This window comes from Ambystoma mexicanum, chromosome 2p, assembly GCF_040938575.1.
Source record: "Ambystoma mexicanum isolate Mex_15411 chromosome 2p, UKY_AmexF1_1, whole genome shotgun sequence".
NCBI classification, from domain to species: Eukaryota; Metazoa; Chordata; class Amphibia; order Caudata; family Ambystomatidae; genus Ambystoma; species Ambystoma mexicanum.
The window spans coordinates 56,039,589-56,057,460 of NC_090923.1; the positions used below are offsets into that span (position 1 = coordinate 56,039,589).

At 46.6% G+C, this 17,872-nt stretch overlaps 1 protein-coding gene across 1 annotated transcript in view; it reads left to right on the forward strand.

Moving 5' to 3' along the window:
- Window positions 1–17,872, forward strand: part of CPNE9 (copine family member 9) — a 1,803,250-nt gene that overhangs the window by 621,532 nt on the left and 1,163,846 nt on the right. Inside the window, exon 4 of the mRNA XM_069643244.1 lies at window positions 10,757–10,860. Coding sequence (XP_069499345.1) covers window positions 10,757–10,860 — 104 coding nt within the window. The remainder of the gene's footprint in view (window positions 1–10,756; window positions 10,861–17,872) is intronic.

Genomic DNA, 17,872 nt, shown 5'->3' on the forward strand with positions numbered 1-17,872 from the left:
CAGTGGGGCTGAGTGTGTAGTCGTGGGTTAGGATTCTTCTTGGTCTGTGTTGACTTGTCACAGTAGGGTTGAGTGCGTAGTCATGGGTTAGGATTCTTCTTGGTCTGTGTGGACTTGTCACAGTAGGGTTCAGTGCGTAGTCGTGGGTTAGGATTCTTCTTGGTCTGTGTGGACTTGTCACTGTGGGGCTGAGTGTGTAGTCGTGGGTTAGGATTCTTCTTGGTCTGTGTGGGCTTGTCACAGTAGGGTTGAGTGCGTAGTCGTGGGTTAGGATTCTTCTTTGTCTGTGTGGACTTGTCACAGTGGGGTTGAGTGCATAGTCGTGGGTTAGGATTCTTCCTGGTCTGTGTGGACTTGTCACAGTAGGGTTGAGTGTGTAGTCGTGGGTTGGGATTCTTCTTGGTCTGTGTGGACTTGTCACAGTAGGGTTGAGTGCGTAGTCATGGGTTAGGATTCTTCTTGGTCTGTGTGGACTTGTCACAGTAGGGTTGAGTGTGTAGGTGTGGGTTAGGATTCTTCTTGGTCTGTGTGGACTTGTCACAGTAGGGTTGAGGATGTAGTCGTGGGTTAGGATTATTCTTGGTCTGTGTGGACTTGTCACAGTAGGGAAGAGTGTGTAGTCGTGGGTTAGGATTCTTCTTGGTCTGTGTGGACTTGTCACAGTGGGGCTGAGTATGTAGTCGTGGGTTAGGATTCTTCTTGGTCTGTGTGGACTTGTCACAGTAGGGTTGAGTGCATAGTCGTGGGTTAGGATTCTTCTTGGTCTGTGTGACTTGTCACAGTAGGGTTTAGTGTGTAGTGGTGGGTTGGGATTCTTCTTGGTCTGTGTGGACTTGTCACAGTAGGGTTGAGTGCGTAGTCGTGGGTTAGGATTCTTCTTGGTCTGTGTGGACTTGTCACAGTAGGGTTGAGTGTGTAGTTGTTGGTTACGATTCTTCTTGGTCTGTGTGGACTTGTCACAGTAGGGTTGAGGATGTAGTCATGGGTTAGGATTATTCTTGGTCTGTGTGGACTTGTCACAGTAGGGAAGAGTGTGTAGTCGTCGGTTAGGATTCTTCTTGGTCTGTTTGGACTTGTCACAGTAGGGTTCAGTGCGTAGTCATGCGTTAGGATTCTTCTTGGTCTGTATGGACTTGTCACAGTAGGGTTAAGTGTGTAGTTGTGGGTTAGGATTCTTCTTGGTAAGTGTGTAGTCATGGGTTAGGATTCTTCTTGGTCTGCGAGTCTTCTTGGTCTGTGCGGACTTGTCACAGTAGGGCTGGTTTCACAGGGACTTTGCCGTGATGGGCCGTGGGTGAGCGTGACTGTCCAGATCAGATTAGATTAATTGACAGTGAAACCCTACTGACCACTGACCATGTCCCAGTAGGGCACGGGTGTGGGTAGGAGTGTGCCCCACGCACACGCAGTAGAGGAGTGGGTAGTACGCTGGTCTGCTCAGAGCATCATTGGGGCAGTGCGCAGGCCCGCGGCACATGTACATAAATGAAGACATGGTGGGAGCTGAAGGAAGAATGCCAGGCAATTCCTAATCAATATTCTTAAATATGATGCTTTGTAACAATCGCACCAACATGTCCTGAACACCTTCCTAAAAGGTGCTCAGGATACACCTCAAACTTTCTCCCTCTGACTGCTCTCCCTGTCTCTAGCTCTCTCTATTTTCTCTTATTAGTTTGGGCAATAAGGTGTCTCTTGCACCACCTATAAGCCAAAACTATTGCATTGGAGAATAGCTAGGGAGAAATGATATATGAGGACAGACACAGAGTCTGTTGGTGTTGTTCGGTTATTTGCCCACCCATTGCCTGTCCATCACCATTCTAATCGCTATGGCCATTCCCACCCATTCCTGCCTCGGTCCGCCCAAAACCCCTCGTCATGGGAACTCTTCAAACTTGCTTTAATCAAGCCTTACCATTAGGGTTTGCGTTCAAAGTGCCTAGCAGTGTTTTTTTTTTTTTTTAAAGCAGTCTTCTGAGAGTTAATGACTTAATTGGAGCTGTAAACCCACAACTGGTGCAATACAAATGTCTTACCCAGGTCTGCCTTCAATCACTCATTTATAAGCATCAGTATAAAACAAATTGCTGCAAAGCCAACATTATTGTTTTACGTTTTTGCCAGGCACTGCTATTAGATGCCCAAGTATCATTTTGAACCTGCTACCAACAATCGGTAGTTAATTACACTATGGTGGTGCCTGGCAAGTGCCTTTCTCATGCCTGCATAAAATCCCAAACTGTTGCCATGGCCTTTGCTTGTTTTTGTAAAGTGATTGGTTGCTCGCCAGCAAGGTTTGTGCTATATCAATCTCACACATGGATAATAATAATGTGGTGATATATACAGTGCTTTATGCCAAATTCCTTCAGATTCTGAGTGCTATAACAATTGGTGTCACTGTAATTACCCACTCATGGTAGTCACTTTTTCAGCCTTGAGGGGATGAATGGATGGAACAGATAGAGTGGATGGAAAGAATGGAGTGGATGGAGTGGATGGAAAGGATGGAGCGGATTGGAAGGATGGAGTGGATGGAACGGATGGAGTGGATTGGAAGGATGGAGTGGATGGAGTGGATGGATCAGATGGAACGCATGGAAAGAATGGAGTGGATGGAACGGATGGAGTGGATGGAACGGATGGAGTGGATGGAACGGATGGAATGGATGGAACGGATGGAACGGATGGAGTGGATTGGAAGGATGGAGTGGATGGAGTGGATGGATCAGATGGAACGCATGGAAAGAATGGAATGGATGGAACGGATGGAGTGGATGGAACGGATGGAGTGGATGGAACGGATGGAGTGGATGGAACGGATGGAATGGATGGAACAGATGGAACGGATGGAGTGGATGGAGTGGATGGAAAGGATGGAGTGGATTGGAAGGATGGAGATGATGGAACGGATGGAGTGGATTGGAAGGATGGAGTGGATGGAAAGGATGGAGTGGATGGAACGGATGGAGCGGATGGAACGGATGGAGTGGATGGAACGGATGGAGTGGATGGAGTAGATGGAGTGGATGGAACGCATGGAAAGGATGGAGTGGATGGAAAGGATAGAGTGGATGGAACAGATGGAGTGGATGGGAAGGATGGAGTGGATGGAACGGATGGAGTGGATGGGAAGGATGGGGTGGATGGAGTGAATGGAACGGATGGAACGCATGGAAAGGATGGAGTGGATGGAACAGATGGAGCGGATGGAACGCATGGAAAGGATGGAGTGGATGGAAAGGATGGAATGGATGGAAAAGACAGAGTGGATGCAGTGGTTGGAGTGGTTGTATCTCTGTATCTCCTATTTATGGTATGTGGATGTATATGCTATGTACTTGTATCCCCATGTTATCTGTATCACATGTTTACCCTATCCATCCTGTCGCGTTGTATATGTATGCCGCCATGTACGCCCCCCTGTCCTGCTCTTGTGCTTGGACGCAGGTACTTTACTGATAACCACCATATCACACTACTACGCTTACTCTCTCCTATACACCATCATTCAACTAGAACACAGCTATACTATGACACATTCGGCCTAACTGTTCCGATACTAACATGACCTCACAAACACCTCATCATCCTAATAAAACACAGCTAGCTGAGCACATACCGGCTAACTTAGGCATCTCCTCAGGCCTAACACAGCCATAACTCAGTCTGGGTGTCCACCCTCCAGACTGAACACATCCAACTGATTTCCTCAGCACCACACCTACCGCTAAGAAGCAGCTATCATGCAACAACCACACCAGCTGCACACATATCCGGTGCGCCCACGCACCATATGACACTCTCTCTCTCTCTACTGACTTGAACTGCGGTTCCTGTGAGCGTTCCACCTACCAGCGCTTTGAGGTCATACCCATGATACATAAGGCGCCATATAAATGCCAAGTAACATAACATAACATGAAGCGCTGAGTTGACCTGGCCAAGGTATCGAATCCATGTTGCACAGCATCTCCACACAGAGACAGACAGACACACACACACACACATCCTCCCTCTCTGCAGAAGGCACTCCTCCAGGTCTGTTATAGGAAGGGCTAATAGCAAGTATGAAGGAGGTGGACTTTTTTGTGCGGGATGTGCTCTTGAGGGAATAATGAGTACAAGTGAAGAAGTAAGATGAACATGGGATGAGGTGTCGTAGGCAAGAAGTACGGCCTAGGACTTCATCAAATGCAAAGTCAGAGGCAAGTGAGGGGAGGGATTCTGAAGCATGTTCCACGTGGGAGGGGGCCTGAACTGCTATCGATGAGCTGTGTTCTAGTATGTATGACGAATATTCTATTAACTAGGTGGTCTGATATGTTAACCCCCGAGTGGCACGTCTGGCCAATCAGGTGGCTCGAAACTTGGGTGAAATCCACCAGTAACTGCCTGCGTTCTTCTGGGCGTCTTGGCCAAGCTCCTCCTCCAGGTGTCTGCCATTTCTCATGCCGGTGTACCCATCCCATGAACCACTCCCACATTTCCACAACACCTCGCTCCCAAGTCCTGCAAACCACTCCCACTTTTCTAGCTCCACCTCTGCCTGGGCTGTCCCCACCATCGTCCTTCTCTCTCGCTGCTGTTGCCACCATGAATATAGTAAAAGACTTTTTCTCTTTTGTTTCATGGCAGCCATCTTTGTTTGTATTTGTTTTTAAAGAAATTAGGCACATGCAATAGACGCGGAGAACATTTACCCGAAAAATGAGGGGCAATGTGACTAGTCCCTAGAAGCCATGGGGTGTTAATAGTGCTAAACCCTGTGCCCGTAACACTCTGCTTCCCTTCCTGAGAGGCTCACATCACCCGGGCTAACTTTAGAATCAGGCTGGTGAGCTTTTATCACCCCTCTCAGGCCCTAACCCTAGGGGTTATTTGCATGGTGATGAGCAATATTCTGGTGAGGATCCCATGTTTTCTTGAAGGGAGGGGTTCTGCTCTGTTAGTGGCCCGCATCTTTCTGCGTCAGGTCAGTACATCCTTGCTTGGGGGCTAGAAGTCTGTTTCTTTGTTCATGGTGGTAGCCGCCATTTTGGGACAGTAAATTTGGTGGGCTAGCACGACCGGTATCAGGTCAGAAGAGGTGAAGCTGAGGACATCAGAGAAGGCAATGGGGCGCCTGTTATGAACAGGCAGCTCCAGATAAGACTGCAAGAGGTGGAGTTTGACTTTATATGTGCCTTGTCCCCTGGACAGCCCCCTCCCTCTTCTTGATTCATGATAAGTCCCTGGTCACTCCCATGAGGAAGGTGCTCTTCTGGTTTATTTATACCCTTTGGGGGAGAACTGTGTTGGCTTCTCAGAGGCAGAGGTTGCTCAAGAAGTATGAACTGGGACTCGTTCTGAAGAACTGCTTGGTCGCCGCGCTTTGAAGGGTAGCCTGCCTTGAGGGTTAGTGGGTTCCGTGAGTCTTTAGTTTGCTGTTGTGTCAGCGCAGCCTGGTAACCTAGTTGCGAGATATGTATCACTGTTTTCTCTATTGCCTTGCGGCGCTCTGTGTAACTATTGTCATTTATTTATTAATAGAGTCAATATGTTTTGATAAAGTGTGCCACCATGTCTACTCATTGGCACCGTCCATTCAGCGCAGGGCCCGGCATCCAGGGCGCTAGTACCAGGGAAGCGAGATTTAGAGGGCAGAGGACACAATCTGCTATTGAAGAGTTGGTGTCCAGTAGGAATACATTGTGGTTTACAGAGGAGTGAGCTAATAGACAACAGGTGTGGTCTTGTAGGGAAGGGGTGCGGTCCATTATTGAAGAGGTGTTGTCAAGTAAGTGTAAGGTGTGGTTGTCTAGCAAAGGGTTGAGGTCTGCAGTTGAAGCTCTGGGTGTGATATGGAGAGGATTTGGTTTCATAGGGAAGGAGTGTGGTCTGTTGAAGAGGAGTGGCTTATAGGTGGCCTTGATATGTTATTGATCTTTTATTCAATATTTATACAGTGCTCTTCACCTCTGCAGTGGACTTACAACTCCTGACCTTTTGCAAGAAAATGTAGTATCATGACCCTGTGTGAGGAATTTGACCATCCTCACGGCGGGCGTGCACTCGCCTGGGCTTTTTTTTAAATGGAATGATGGTAGAGCAACCTCAAATAAATGTGTGGGGCTAATGCACACACATTTTCCTATGCTCACAACACGGCAAACGCATAGACCCATGTACTCTGGGTGGACAAAGCCTACAGGCACAGGCTGCCTGATCATATTCAGTTGGAATGTGACAGCTAGGATTACGGTGGACAGACCACGTGTACAGAAATTACGACACAGTGGCAGCTGCACTAAGAATGCCATGCAATTCTTAATCAATATTCTTAATTATGATGTTTTGTAACAATAACACCAACATGTTCTGAACACCTTCCTAAAAGGTGCTCATGATACACCTCAAAGGTTATCCCTCCGGTTGCTCTCCCTGTCCTTAGCTCTCTCTATTTTCTCTTAGCAGGAGGTGGGTGACACTATGTCCCCCCCTGCACTATGACACCCCTGCACTATGTCCTCTCCAGATGGGGGGAGGACCAAGCTTCCCCCTGCCATGACCATCCTGATTAACTAACAAAGGCTCCATGGATACACCCTGCTAATTTTTTGGGCCCGGCAGCTGGTGGCAGTGATTAACATACCAATTAGAGGGTACTTCAAACAGGCCCACATGGGGCCAGGCTGCAGAGTTTCACAAAGGAGATGGGAAACCCCAACAACCTTTCATATGTAACTGTGTCAACCTGAAGCCAGCTCCCGACCTCAGTATCTATGACGGTGAGCTGTCTTGTCTCGGACTGCGTGTTTACAGAAGGTCACCCTGGAGGGGGAACCCATTCATAAGGTATGTGAATGCGGTTTGCAGGAGCCAGAGGGTCTGGTCTCACTGCATCCTCAAGGGATACCTGCCACTTTAATTTGGAACCACAGAGAGATCCATTAACCAGAGAGACTCTTTTATCCACAAAAGACAGGAGGATAGGTGGGACTTAGTATCACAAGTTTTCATCCCTTTACCTTCCTGTTACAAGGCACTCTGGTTATGACAGGAGATTGTTCGTAGGGACCCCAGGATTGGTTCATTAAGGTAGGCTTAGTTTCCACCAGTCACTGTGGCCCACTTGGCTTTGAAGGAGGGCACAGCCCCTATTTTGCCATATCACCTGAAGACTTTGCAAGGAGTAGCAAGAATAACTCATCATTGGACTCTGCCTTACATCTTCCACCAGTGAAGGACGTACAGAACCTCCAAAGAGGGAAGCAACCTCTCTCAGAGAAGAGAGGGAGATACCGAATCCAGAAGACCCACCAGCCGCTCCCGAACTGGTACCCAGCAAGCACACAGCGTGCCCTGCTAGGCTCTGCAGCAAGCTTCCTAGGTAGGAAGTGTCAGAAGTCTCTGAACCTACAACCAAGGAAAAGGCAGCTGCCTTCAACACACTCCTCAGCTTTGGGCAGTCCATCTTAAAGGACAACGCAATCCCATTAAAGAAGCTGGGAAAAGTGCCTCGACAAGCATCTACTGACGTCTGCCTTACAGGACTTTTTTGAGCCAGTCGAGTTCCTCGTGCTGCAACTGACTACAACGCTGACCGTTGTCAAGCCGCCGCCACTTAAAGACATCTGAAACATCTCGACCAGTGCTTCAGAACTGCTGATCTGCACCGAGACAATGATTTCTGACCCCGAGCCACTGTGTAAGCCAACCTGCAGCGACCGTCCAGCTTCGCTCGCTGAACCGTCTTTCCGGCTGATAGACACAGCTGACTCCCGTCTTGAACTCTGCCCCAGAAGCCTGCAAAGCACTCTGGAGCTGACTCAACCCTGCCGAGCACCAAGAACACAGTGGTTCGGTCCCTCTGGTCCTTCCCAGAAGGCACCTAGATACATTTTAGGACTTATTGCTCCTTTTGTGCTAAAGCCTAGAAATCTTAAACTTTTGTAGTTACTGACTGTTTCAGTATCCAGAGTGCATCAGTTTTCCTTCTTTGAAACTGTCCATCCTCTGCATTCCTTTACAGGGTGGGTTGCATTACGTAGTGTTGCTAAAACTGACTGTTGTGATATAAATAAAGTAGATATTTTTGATACAACCTTGACTGGACAGCCCCATTTATCATAGGGTAATAATTGTATTTTGGTCATGTTGCAACTTAACTAACGATCCACGCCCTTCGGGAGATAAGCCTGCCGTTACATCCACATTACCAAAATTGGACAAGGAGGTTTATAATTTGCTTGTTATTCCAATCTGTTCAGATCCCTTCTGGTGTACTAGAGGTCTGGGGCTGCTTGATGGTTTAGAAACCAATATTCATTCTGGACCACTGGTGCCCCTGACGTTGACTGATCACACCCTGACCCATGACCCTGCTCTACGATTATGAAAGAAGGGATAGGAAGGAGAGGTTATATGAAGGGGGGATTTGCCAATAGACAAACAATTAAGTGGGGGAAACGCATATGAGATCAGAAGAGGGGATTGTGGTTGTGGTAGATGGGATGTGTGTTCGTTTGATTAGTGATTGATAAGCGTGAGAGAATATTTCACTAATGCACAGCCTGGTTTAATAGCACGGCATAGCTGTGATGTCAATTTCTAGACCAAATGACGCATGTCGCTAGAAATAGTTGGTGTGTGGCTGTGGAGTGGAGAGCTGTTGTCTAGGGGAGAAGTGTGCTCTATTATTGAAGAGGTGTGGCTTATTACGGAAGGTGTGTGATCTTGCAGGACATAGGCGCAGTGAATTATTGAGGTGTGGTCTAGTATGGATAAGATGTGGTCTTGTGGAGAATGAGTGTGATCAGTTTTTGCAGAGCTCTCGTCTGGGGGGGAGAGCTTGGATACTGTTACGGGAGAGGTTTGGACAACTTTGAGTATTGGACCAGTTGAGATGTTGGGTCTGGGGGAGAGATGATGTCAGGTTGGGGAGGTGGGGTGCACGAGGAGTTGTGGATTGTTACCCGGGAGATGAGTTTGTGGGGATGTGTCTCTAGAAGGGGAGATGGGCTCTGTTGGTGAGGGAACGGGAGCTTGGAGTGAGGTGAAGCTCTTTAGAAATCAACTGTTGCTTGTTAGAGAAGCCACCACGCGAGGTAAAGTCTTGCAGAGAGATGAGGCGTAGAAGGGAGGTGAGTGTTAGGATACAGTGTGGTAGATAAGTGAGGACCAGAAGGAATGCTGAGGGCTAGTTGGGGGGGGTGATGGGAGTTGAGCAGTTGGAAGGAAGTGATATCTAGTAGGAGGTGAGATCTTCAAGGGCGATTCAATCTAGATGATGTTGAATTTCACATGGCTTTAGAGGTCTTCTAGTAGGTGACGCAGACGAGGGAAATGAGGTGCATGAGGGAGGGGGTGTATTTTGCCAGTGAGTTTCAGAAGGAAGGTGGATGCTATAATGTGGTGAGCTCTAGTGGTGGGTGATGTGCTAGAAGGGAGGTGGGTGCTGAGAGAATACTTAATACCAGGATAGAGGTCAGGTCTAATGTGGAGGTGACGTCTACAGGGAGTTGTATAATTGCCTAAGAGCGTGTGACTGGTTGAGAGTGTGTACACACCTGAAGAAAAGGGTCCATTGGCTGCTTACAGCAAGAGGCAAAACAGCTTGCTTCACTGCGCCTTGTCCTGATGTCCATGCACCACGCTTACTCTGAAGTGGTACTGAGGGTCAGCGCAGAGCACAACACAAAAGTCTTAAGACCTGTTTGCCATCTACCTGTTCTGGGAATTTACGTGCGGATTGGAAATCTCGGCAGCGTTTTTGCTAAAATTGCATGATAATCGCAATTTAATGAAAGTAATGCCAAAAAACACCACCTTCCCTGGGCCCTCTGGGAAGCAGTGATCGGTGCAGATCTCACAGCGCTGGTGCCAGCATTCAGCCCCATTAATATTAGGCACAATAAAAGTTTGATTTTATGTCTATTTTCGGATTCCTGCCGAGAAATCAAATGTACCCACAAAAATCAACACTACAGTCCTAGAAGAAATATAACTGCTTGTGGTCTCATGCGCGACGCTGTGTGAACGTCTTGAATCTGTGTAGTGATATATAAACTTACCACTGCAATCCTCTGGTGTCACTTCTACACAATAGGGATAGTGAAATGAGCAGACCGCCACCAAAAGCGGCACCGTATATGTGCGCCAATTTCAGACTGTTGCGAATGTGGAGGAGTGCCACCAGAATGATCATCCAAACAAATGGTTTCCAGCCAATCCTAGCAACCTCTACACAGGTTCTTAACGTCGGACTCTCTGGGCTCCCTCCGAAAAATGCGCCTGCTTCAGAATAGGTGTTAATTACTGAAATGTTAGTAACCCTTATACGACTTTTTCAGTAAATAACACCTAATTGAGAATCCGGCCCCGAGTGTTTAAAAGTTGCACATTGGGTGGCAATTTCTGGTGTCAGGCATGTTCAGCTTCTTTTCACCTGCTGGGTTGGGTGAACATGAGTAGACTTGCGTGATCTCACAAGCCATGCAAACTTAACCACCAATCAACAACTACCATTTTATATCATCAACTGATGGCAGGTTCGTTGACGAATGAATACCCAATGCCAATTGGATGTTTCAAAATATTGGGTGTGTGTTCATTGACCTTTTCGAGAAAAGAACCCAACGTTTGAGGTTGGTTGAGGGGAATGTACAACTAGTATTCACCCATTGCCACTCCTGACTCTTTGAGGATGCACCTACTCGCAGATGGTCGTATTACTAACACTGGCTCTTACTCTTTCTTTTCTTTTGCAAAGTTTGGGAGGACGGAAGTGATTGACAACACACTGAACCCAGATTTCGTGCGCAAGTTTGTCCTGGACTATTTCTTTGAGGAGAAGCAGAACCTACGCTTTGATGTGTGAGTAAGACTGGACTTTGTGCTTTTTTGGCCCTAGAATGTCCGCTTCACTGGTTCCACTGTTTTCTGGTGACCGCATCCACTGTCTGTATCATGGGATAAATATCAGTTTCTGGGGGCATGAAACGCGTCTTCCCTTAGTTTGTGCATGATATTCTATGCGTATGTCCTCCCAATGTCTGTATGTATTTCCTCCCTCAGCTCGACCGTACAGATGTACTGGACTGCTGATAAAGCATCAATGTTTATTTATTTTATTCATTTCCGAATTTGTAAAGCTTGGCTATGACCCAAAGGTATCTTGGCGCTGGGCCCCCCCCCCTACCAAGAGGGGATGGTAACAGTAGCAAAGTAGCATGCAAAGGGGGGGGATACCTCAGGGCAACGCGCTTCTCTTGGAATCAAGACGACGCGGAGCAGCACAGGTTTGATCCCCGGGACCGTGCTTAGAAACCTCTGGATATTCAGCCCTTTATACAAAACTAATTACAATTACAAAAAATGGAATGCCAGATGGTCTAGTCGAATAGAAACGTTTTCAGAGCCTTTCTAAAGGCAACAGGGTCACTGTTGGCCTGTAGTGAAAGAGACAGTGAATTCCACAACAGAGAGGCAGCCACTGAGAAGGCTGGGCCTCCAATAGTGTTTGGAAGCAATATGCACAGGAAAGGCAGTGCACGAGGAAGTGGGTTTGAGATGTGTCCATTTTGAGAGTATACCGTCACAGATAAACATAGGCAAATGCCAATGAATGGCTGCTGAGTTAAGCTGTGAATGTGTTTGTGGGGGAGGAGAGTTTGATAATAGGTTCCTATGCAAATAAATAAGCAACCTCAAATATATTTCGAATCAAATAAATACATATTTGGACATAATTATATAGTTTTTACTTTCTTTATTTAAAATGTCTCTATTTATACTGTTTATATTATTTTCTTTCCAATTTACTTTTTTCCAATTAATATTGTACAGCTTTTTCACTGAGGCAACACAGCTCTTTTAGCAACGTACATCATGGCCTGTCTTGAATGCACAACCGTCATCAAAACCTTATCTCAATGTGAAGAGTTTGCATCCAGTTTTTCTTCCTCAACCACTGAAATCTATAATTCCCTCCAAAGGATAAGACAACAACATTAGACAGGGTGATAAACACAGATCTGACACGCAAGGACAACATCTCTGTATACATACTTAAAATACCTGAAAACCATTATAACCGTACCTTAGAAATGTCACATTTCTGCATAATCAACATACAGAAACTCACACAACCACCGCTCTGCACAGCAATCTGCACACACTTCACTTTGCAACAGCAGACTAACAGCACATACGCCGCCACAGCAGCACATGGGAATTCTGGCACCGATCGATAACCGCACTTAATCTCAGAGAACGGTGCAAACCGAACTGAAGCGGCCAACAGGACATCACAACTCTCACTTTCATATTCCCACTACACCCTACTAACTCCCCCATAGCCAACCCCCTGTCTTGACGTGCTCCCTTTCAGATCCGCCAGAGTGCCTGGGGGCCACAGCAGTGGTGATGGTGCACGGTACAAATACCTTTACCCCTGGGTGGTAGCGCTGTGTGGTATAAATCAACATGACATAACAACACTTTGGCTAAATGCAAACTTTGGTTGCTTTCACAGTTCATCTAAATGCAAATTTTGGCTACTTTGGACAACTATGCTAAATGCATACCTCGGCTACTTTAGAAACCTAGGTTAAATGCAAGTGGCTACTTTAGACAAATAGGCTAAATGTAAACCCTGGCTACCTTACACAGTTAGGCTAAATGCAAACCCTGGCTACCTTAAACAGTTAGGCTAAATGCAAACCCTGGCTATCTTACACAGTTGGCTAAATGCAAACCCTGGCTACTTTACACAGTTAGACTAAATGCAAACCCTGGCTCCCTTACACAGTTAGGCTAAATGCAAACCCTGGCTCCCTTACACAGTTAGGCTAAATGTAATCCCTGGCTACCTTACACATTTAGGCTAAATGCAAACCCTGGCTACCTTACACATTTAGTCTAAATGCAAACTCTGGCTACCTTACACAGTTAGGCTAAATGCAAACTTGGTTGCCTTACACAGTTAAGCTATATGCAAACCCTGGCTAGCTTACACAGTTAGGCTAAATGCAAACCCTGGCTACCTTACACAGTTAGGCTAAATGCAAACCATGGCTACCTTACACATTTAGGCTAAATGCAAACCCTAGCTACCTTTTACCGTTAGGCTAAATGCAAACCCTGGCTATCTTACATAGTTGGCTAAATGCAAACCCTGGCTACCTTACACAGTTAGACTAAATGCAAACCCTGGCTCCCTTAAACAGTTAGGCTAAATGCAAACCCTGGCTCCCTTACACAGTTAGGCTAAATGTAATCCCTGGCTACCTTACATATTTAGGCTAAATGCAAACCCTGGCTACCTTACACATTTAGGCTAAATGCAAACTCTGGCTACCTTACACAGTTAGACTAAATGCAAACCCTGGCTACCTTACACAGTTAGGCTAAATGCAAACTTGGTTGCCTTACACAGTTAAGCTATATGCAAACCCTGGCTAGCTTACACGGTTAGGCTAAATGCAAACCCTGGCTACCTTACACAGTTAGGCTAAATGCAAACCATGGCTCCCTTACACAGTTAGGCTAAATGCAAACCATGGCTACCTTACACATTTAGGCTAAATGCAAACCCTAGCTACCTTTTACAGTTAGGCTAAATGCAAACCCTGGCTACATTACACAGTTAGGCTAAATGCAAACCCTGGCTACCTTACACAGTCAGGCTAAATGCAATCCCTGGCTACCTTACACATTTAGGCTAAATGCAAACCCTGGCTACCTTACACAGTTAGGCTAACTGCAAACCCTGGCTACCTTACACAGTTAGGCTAAATGCAACCTTGGTTGTCTTACACAGTTAGGCTAAATGCAACCTAGGTTGTCTTACACAGTTAGGCTAAATGCAAACTTTGGCTACTTTAGACAACTATGCTAAATGCATACCTCGGCTACTTTAGAAACTTAGGTTAAATGCAAGTGGCTACTTTAGACAATTAGGCTAAATGTAAACCCTGGCTACCTTACACAGTTAGGCTAAATGCAAACCCTGGCTACCTTAAACAGTTAGGCTAAATGCAAACCCTGGCTACCTTACACAGTTGGCTAAATGCAAACCCTGGCTACCTTACACAGTTAGACTAAATGCAAACCCTGCCTCCCTTACACAGTTAGGCTAAATGCAAACTTGGTTGCCTTACACAGTTAAGCTATATGCAAACCCTGGCTAGCTTACACAGTTAGGCTAAATGCAAACCCTGGCTACCTTACACAGTTAGGCTAAATGCAAACCATGGCTACCTTACACATTTAGGCTAAATGCAAACCCTAGCTACCTTTTACCGTTAGGCTAAATGCAAACCCTGGCTATCTTACATAGTTGGCTAAATGCAAACCCTGGCTACCTTACACAGTTAGACTAAATGCAAACCCTGGCTCCCTTACACAGTTAGGCTAAATGCAAACCCTGGCTCCCTTACACAGTTAGGCTAAATGTAATCCCTGGCTACCTTACATATTTAGGCTAAATGCAAACCCTGGCTACCTTACACATTTAGGCTAAATGCAAACCCTGGCTACCTTACACAGTTAGGCTAAATGCAAACTTGGTTGCCTTACACAGTTAAGCTATATGCAAACCCTGGCTAGCTTACACGGTTAGGCTAAATGCAAACCCTGGCTGCCTTACACAGTTAGGCTAAATGCAAACCATGGCTCCCTTACACAGTTAGGCTAAATGCAAACCATGGCTACCTTACACATTTAGGCTAAATGCAAACCCTAGCTACCTTTTACAGTTAGGCTAAATGCAAACCCTGGCTACATTACACAGTTAGGCTAAATGCAAACCCTGGCTACCTTACACAGTCAGGCTAAATGCAATCCCTGGCTACCTTACACATTTAGGCTAAATGCAAACCCTGGCTACCTTACACAGTTAGGCTAACTGCAAACCCTGGCTACCTTACACAGTTAGGCTAAATGCAACCTTGGTTGTCTTACACAGTTAGGCTAAATGCAACCTTGGTTGTCTTACACAGTTAGGCTAAATGCAAACTTTGGCTACTTTAGACAACTATGCTAAATGCATACCTCGGCTACTTTAGAAACTTAGGTTAAATGCAAGTGGCTACTTTAGACAATTAGGCTAAATGTAAACCCTGGCTACCTTACACAGTTAGGCTAAATGCAAACCCTGGCTACCTTAAACAGTTAGGCTAAATGCAAACCCTGGCTACCTTACACAGTTGGCTAAATGCAAACCCTGGCTACCTTACACAGTTAGACTAAATGCAAACCCTGCCTCCCTTACACAGTTAGGCTAAATGCAAACCCTGGCTCCCTTACACAGTTAGGCTAAATGTAATACCTGGCTACCTTACACATTTAGGGTAATGTAACGCTCACCTGAATCCCTCGGAGGCGCAGGTCTGGGCTGGGGGTTCTCGGAGTCTTCTAGGGTCACGCGCAGGCCTCTAATGCCACCCTGGAAAGGCCCTTTCCTCACTGAGATCTTGATCTGAAGGGTGAGCTGTCTGCAATTATGAGAGCAAGGGGTTAATATGGATATATAAGCCTGACTGGGTAAGCTGCCTCCCCTTCCTGGTACTCCCAAGTAGTTCGTAGGCTAAATATGCTCACCTTATGTAGGTGAAAGCGGATCTCTCCATCCTGCGTCTGTGCAGGGGTGCCGAAGCCAGTTACTTCACTGGTTAATTGTCCAGCCTCTTGGTTGCAGAGGATGAAGATTTGGAGCTAGGCCGTTGTTAGCAGCACGAACGGCGGTTGCTCGAATATGGAGGTCCGGAGAGCGATGGAATGGCGAAGGTATTGCAGGCAAGTAAGTAGAAAATGTCAATTCGAAGTTAAAAGCACTTCTTAATGTCTCTTTTCCTTTTTCAGGTCGCAGAAGCAGCTGGGTAGAAAAATGGATGTCGAGGAATGCACCGAGGAGTGAGAAAGATGAACGCTGCCCAAAACACGTGCGTATAGATGGAGTTTTGTCTTTCTTAATGATGTCCTTTTGTTTTGCAGATGCGAGTAGCAGCGTCGGCGTAGGTGAGAAGAATGCAGCGCAGGTAAGGAAAGATTCACGGAGGTTTACTAACCAATGTCTTTGCTTCCACAGGGTGCCGGAAAAAATGGAAAGCTGCAGCCCGTGGCTTGAGATGCACCGATGGACTGAGTAAGTGCTGCACTGGTTTTTATCTCGTGCTAACCTGGTGTTCTTTTCCCTTTTCAGATGCTGCTGAAGACGAAGATGGTATTTCGGAAGGTAAGATTGCGGATTTCTCTTCCCCAGATGGAGAAGTTGAAGATTCTCTGGAGCTGACACGGTGAGCGTCCTGCTGCTATTGCAGAATAACGCGAAGCACATTGCTCTGATCGGGCGTGGTTTAAATAGCTTACTGGAGTGCTTAGATGTCTCCTTCCACAGCAGCCTCGCCCAGGTAAGAAGTCCCAGCTTCCAGAATAGTTTCAGTATCCAGTCCCAGGGAGCGGTGCTGGCCACACCCAGAAGGTAAAATAGTTCCAGCCATGGATGGATGAGGATTTCATCCTGCAGGTGAGTGAGCAGCATGGTCTGCAGCAGGTAGGTCCACCCAAGCACCATTCCTTACATCATGAGCCCGGCACGTCCTGTGCCGGGACTGCGTTCCCTTATGAGCCTGGCGCCACTGGCGCCAGGACAAGGTCCATAAGGCCCCTATGGGAGCCGATGGGTGCCTGGAAATGAAGTTGTGACCCAGCTTCCGAGGCAGTTGGGCTAAACCTGACTCCTTGGAGGCTGCGGTCATGACAGCACCCCCCCTCAAGGCCCCTCCCAAGCTTGTCTTTTCCGGAGGTTTTGGCTTGTTGGGAAAAGCCCGATGAAATTTTCGGACTAGACGAGGTGCATGTACATATTCTGAGGGTTCCCAAGATCTCTCCTGGGGTCCATATCCTTTCCAATCAATCAGGTAGTATAGTTTTGATTTGGAAATTTTGGAGTCCAAGATGTCTCAAATTTCAAATTCGGATTCTCCGTCAACTTGGATTGGCTCAGGAGGTTTAGTCAAACGGGTTCCGGGTTGCACAGGTTTCAGGAGAGAAACATGGAAGACAGGATGTATCTTCATTCGAGTAGGTAATTCTAGTTTGACAGCCACTGGGTTAATCATGGCCGTGATTGAGTAGGGTCCTAAATATCTTGGGTTGAAGGTGCGTGGCCCTTTTAAAGATAAATGTTTAGTGGACAGCCAGACTTGATCTCCTTTTTGATATTGAGGAGCCTCTTTTCGATGTTGGTCTGCTCCTTTTTTGTATGATTCTTTAGCTCGTTGAAGATGAGCTGTGGCTTCTTTAAATGCTTGAGTTATCGTCGAATGCAGATGGTCAACAGCAGGTGTTCCGAGAGCTTGAGGTGGGGTTTTTCCCGTCCCAGAATGGATTGAATTATTGTAAGCGTATTCAGCAATCCAAAGGACATCCTTCCAAGTACCCTCGGATTGATGCAACATGCAGCGCAGATATTGTTCTAAAGTTTGGTTAGTTCTCTCAGTCTGCCCGTCGGTTTGAGGGTGATGGCTGGTGGAAAGTCGTACATCAATTTGTGCTAAACGACAACAACTCCGCCAAAAATGGGAAATAAATTGGCTCCCTCGGTCAGAGATTAGTACTGAAGGGAAACCGTGCAACCGGACAATGTTTTCAAGAAATTCTCGGGCTAGAATGGAAGCAGTAGGTAAACCCTTCAGTGGGATAAAATGAGCCATTTTTGAAAAAAGGTCCACGATCACTAGAATTGTGTTGTATCCGGAGCAAGGGGGTAAATCCGTGATAAAATCCATCGAGAGCGTGTGCCAAGGGCCTGGTGGAATGTCTATTGGACGTAGTAACCATGCTGGTTTTTCCTTCTGACTCTTGTTTTGTGCGCAGATACCAC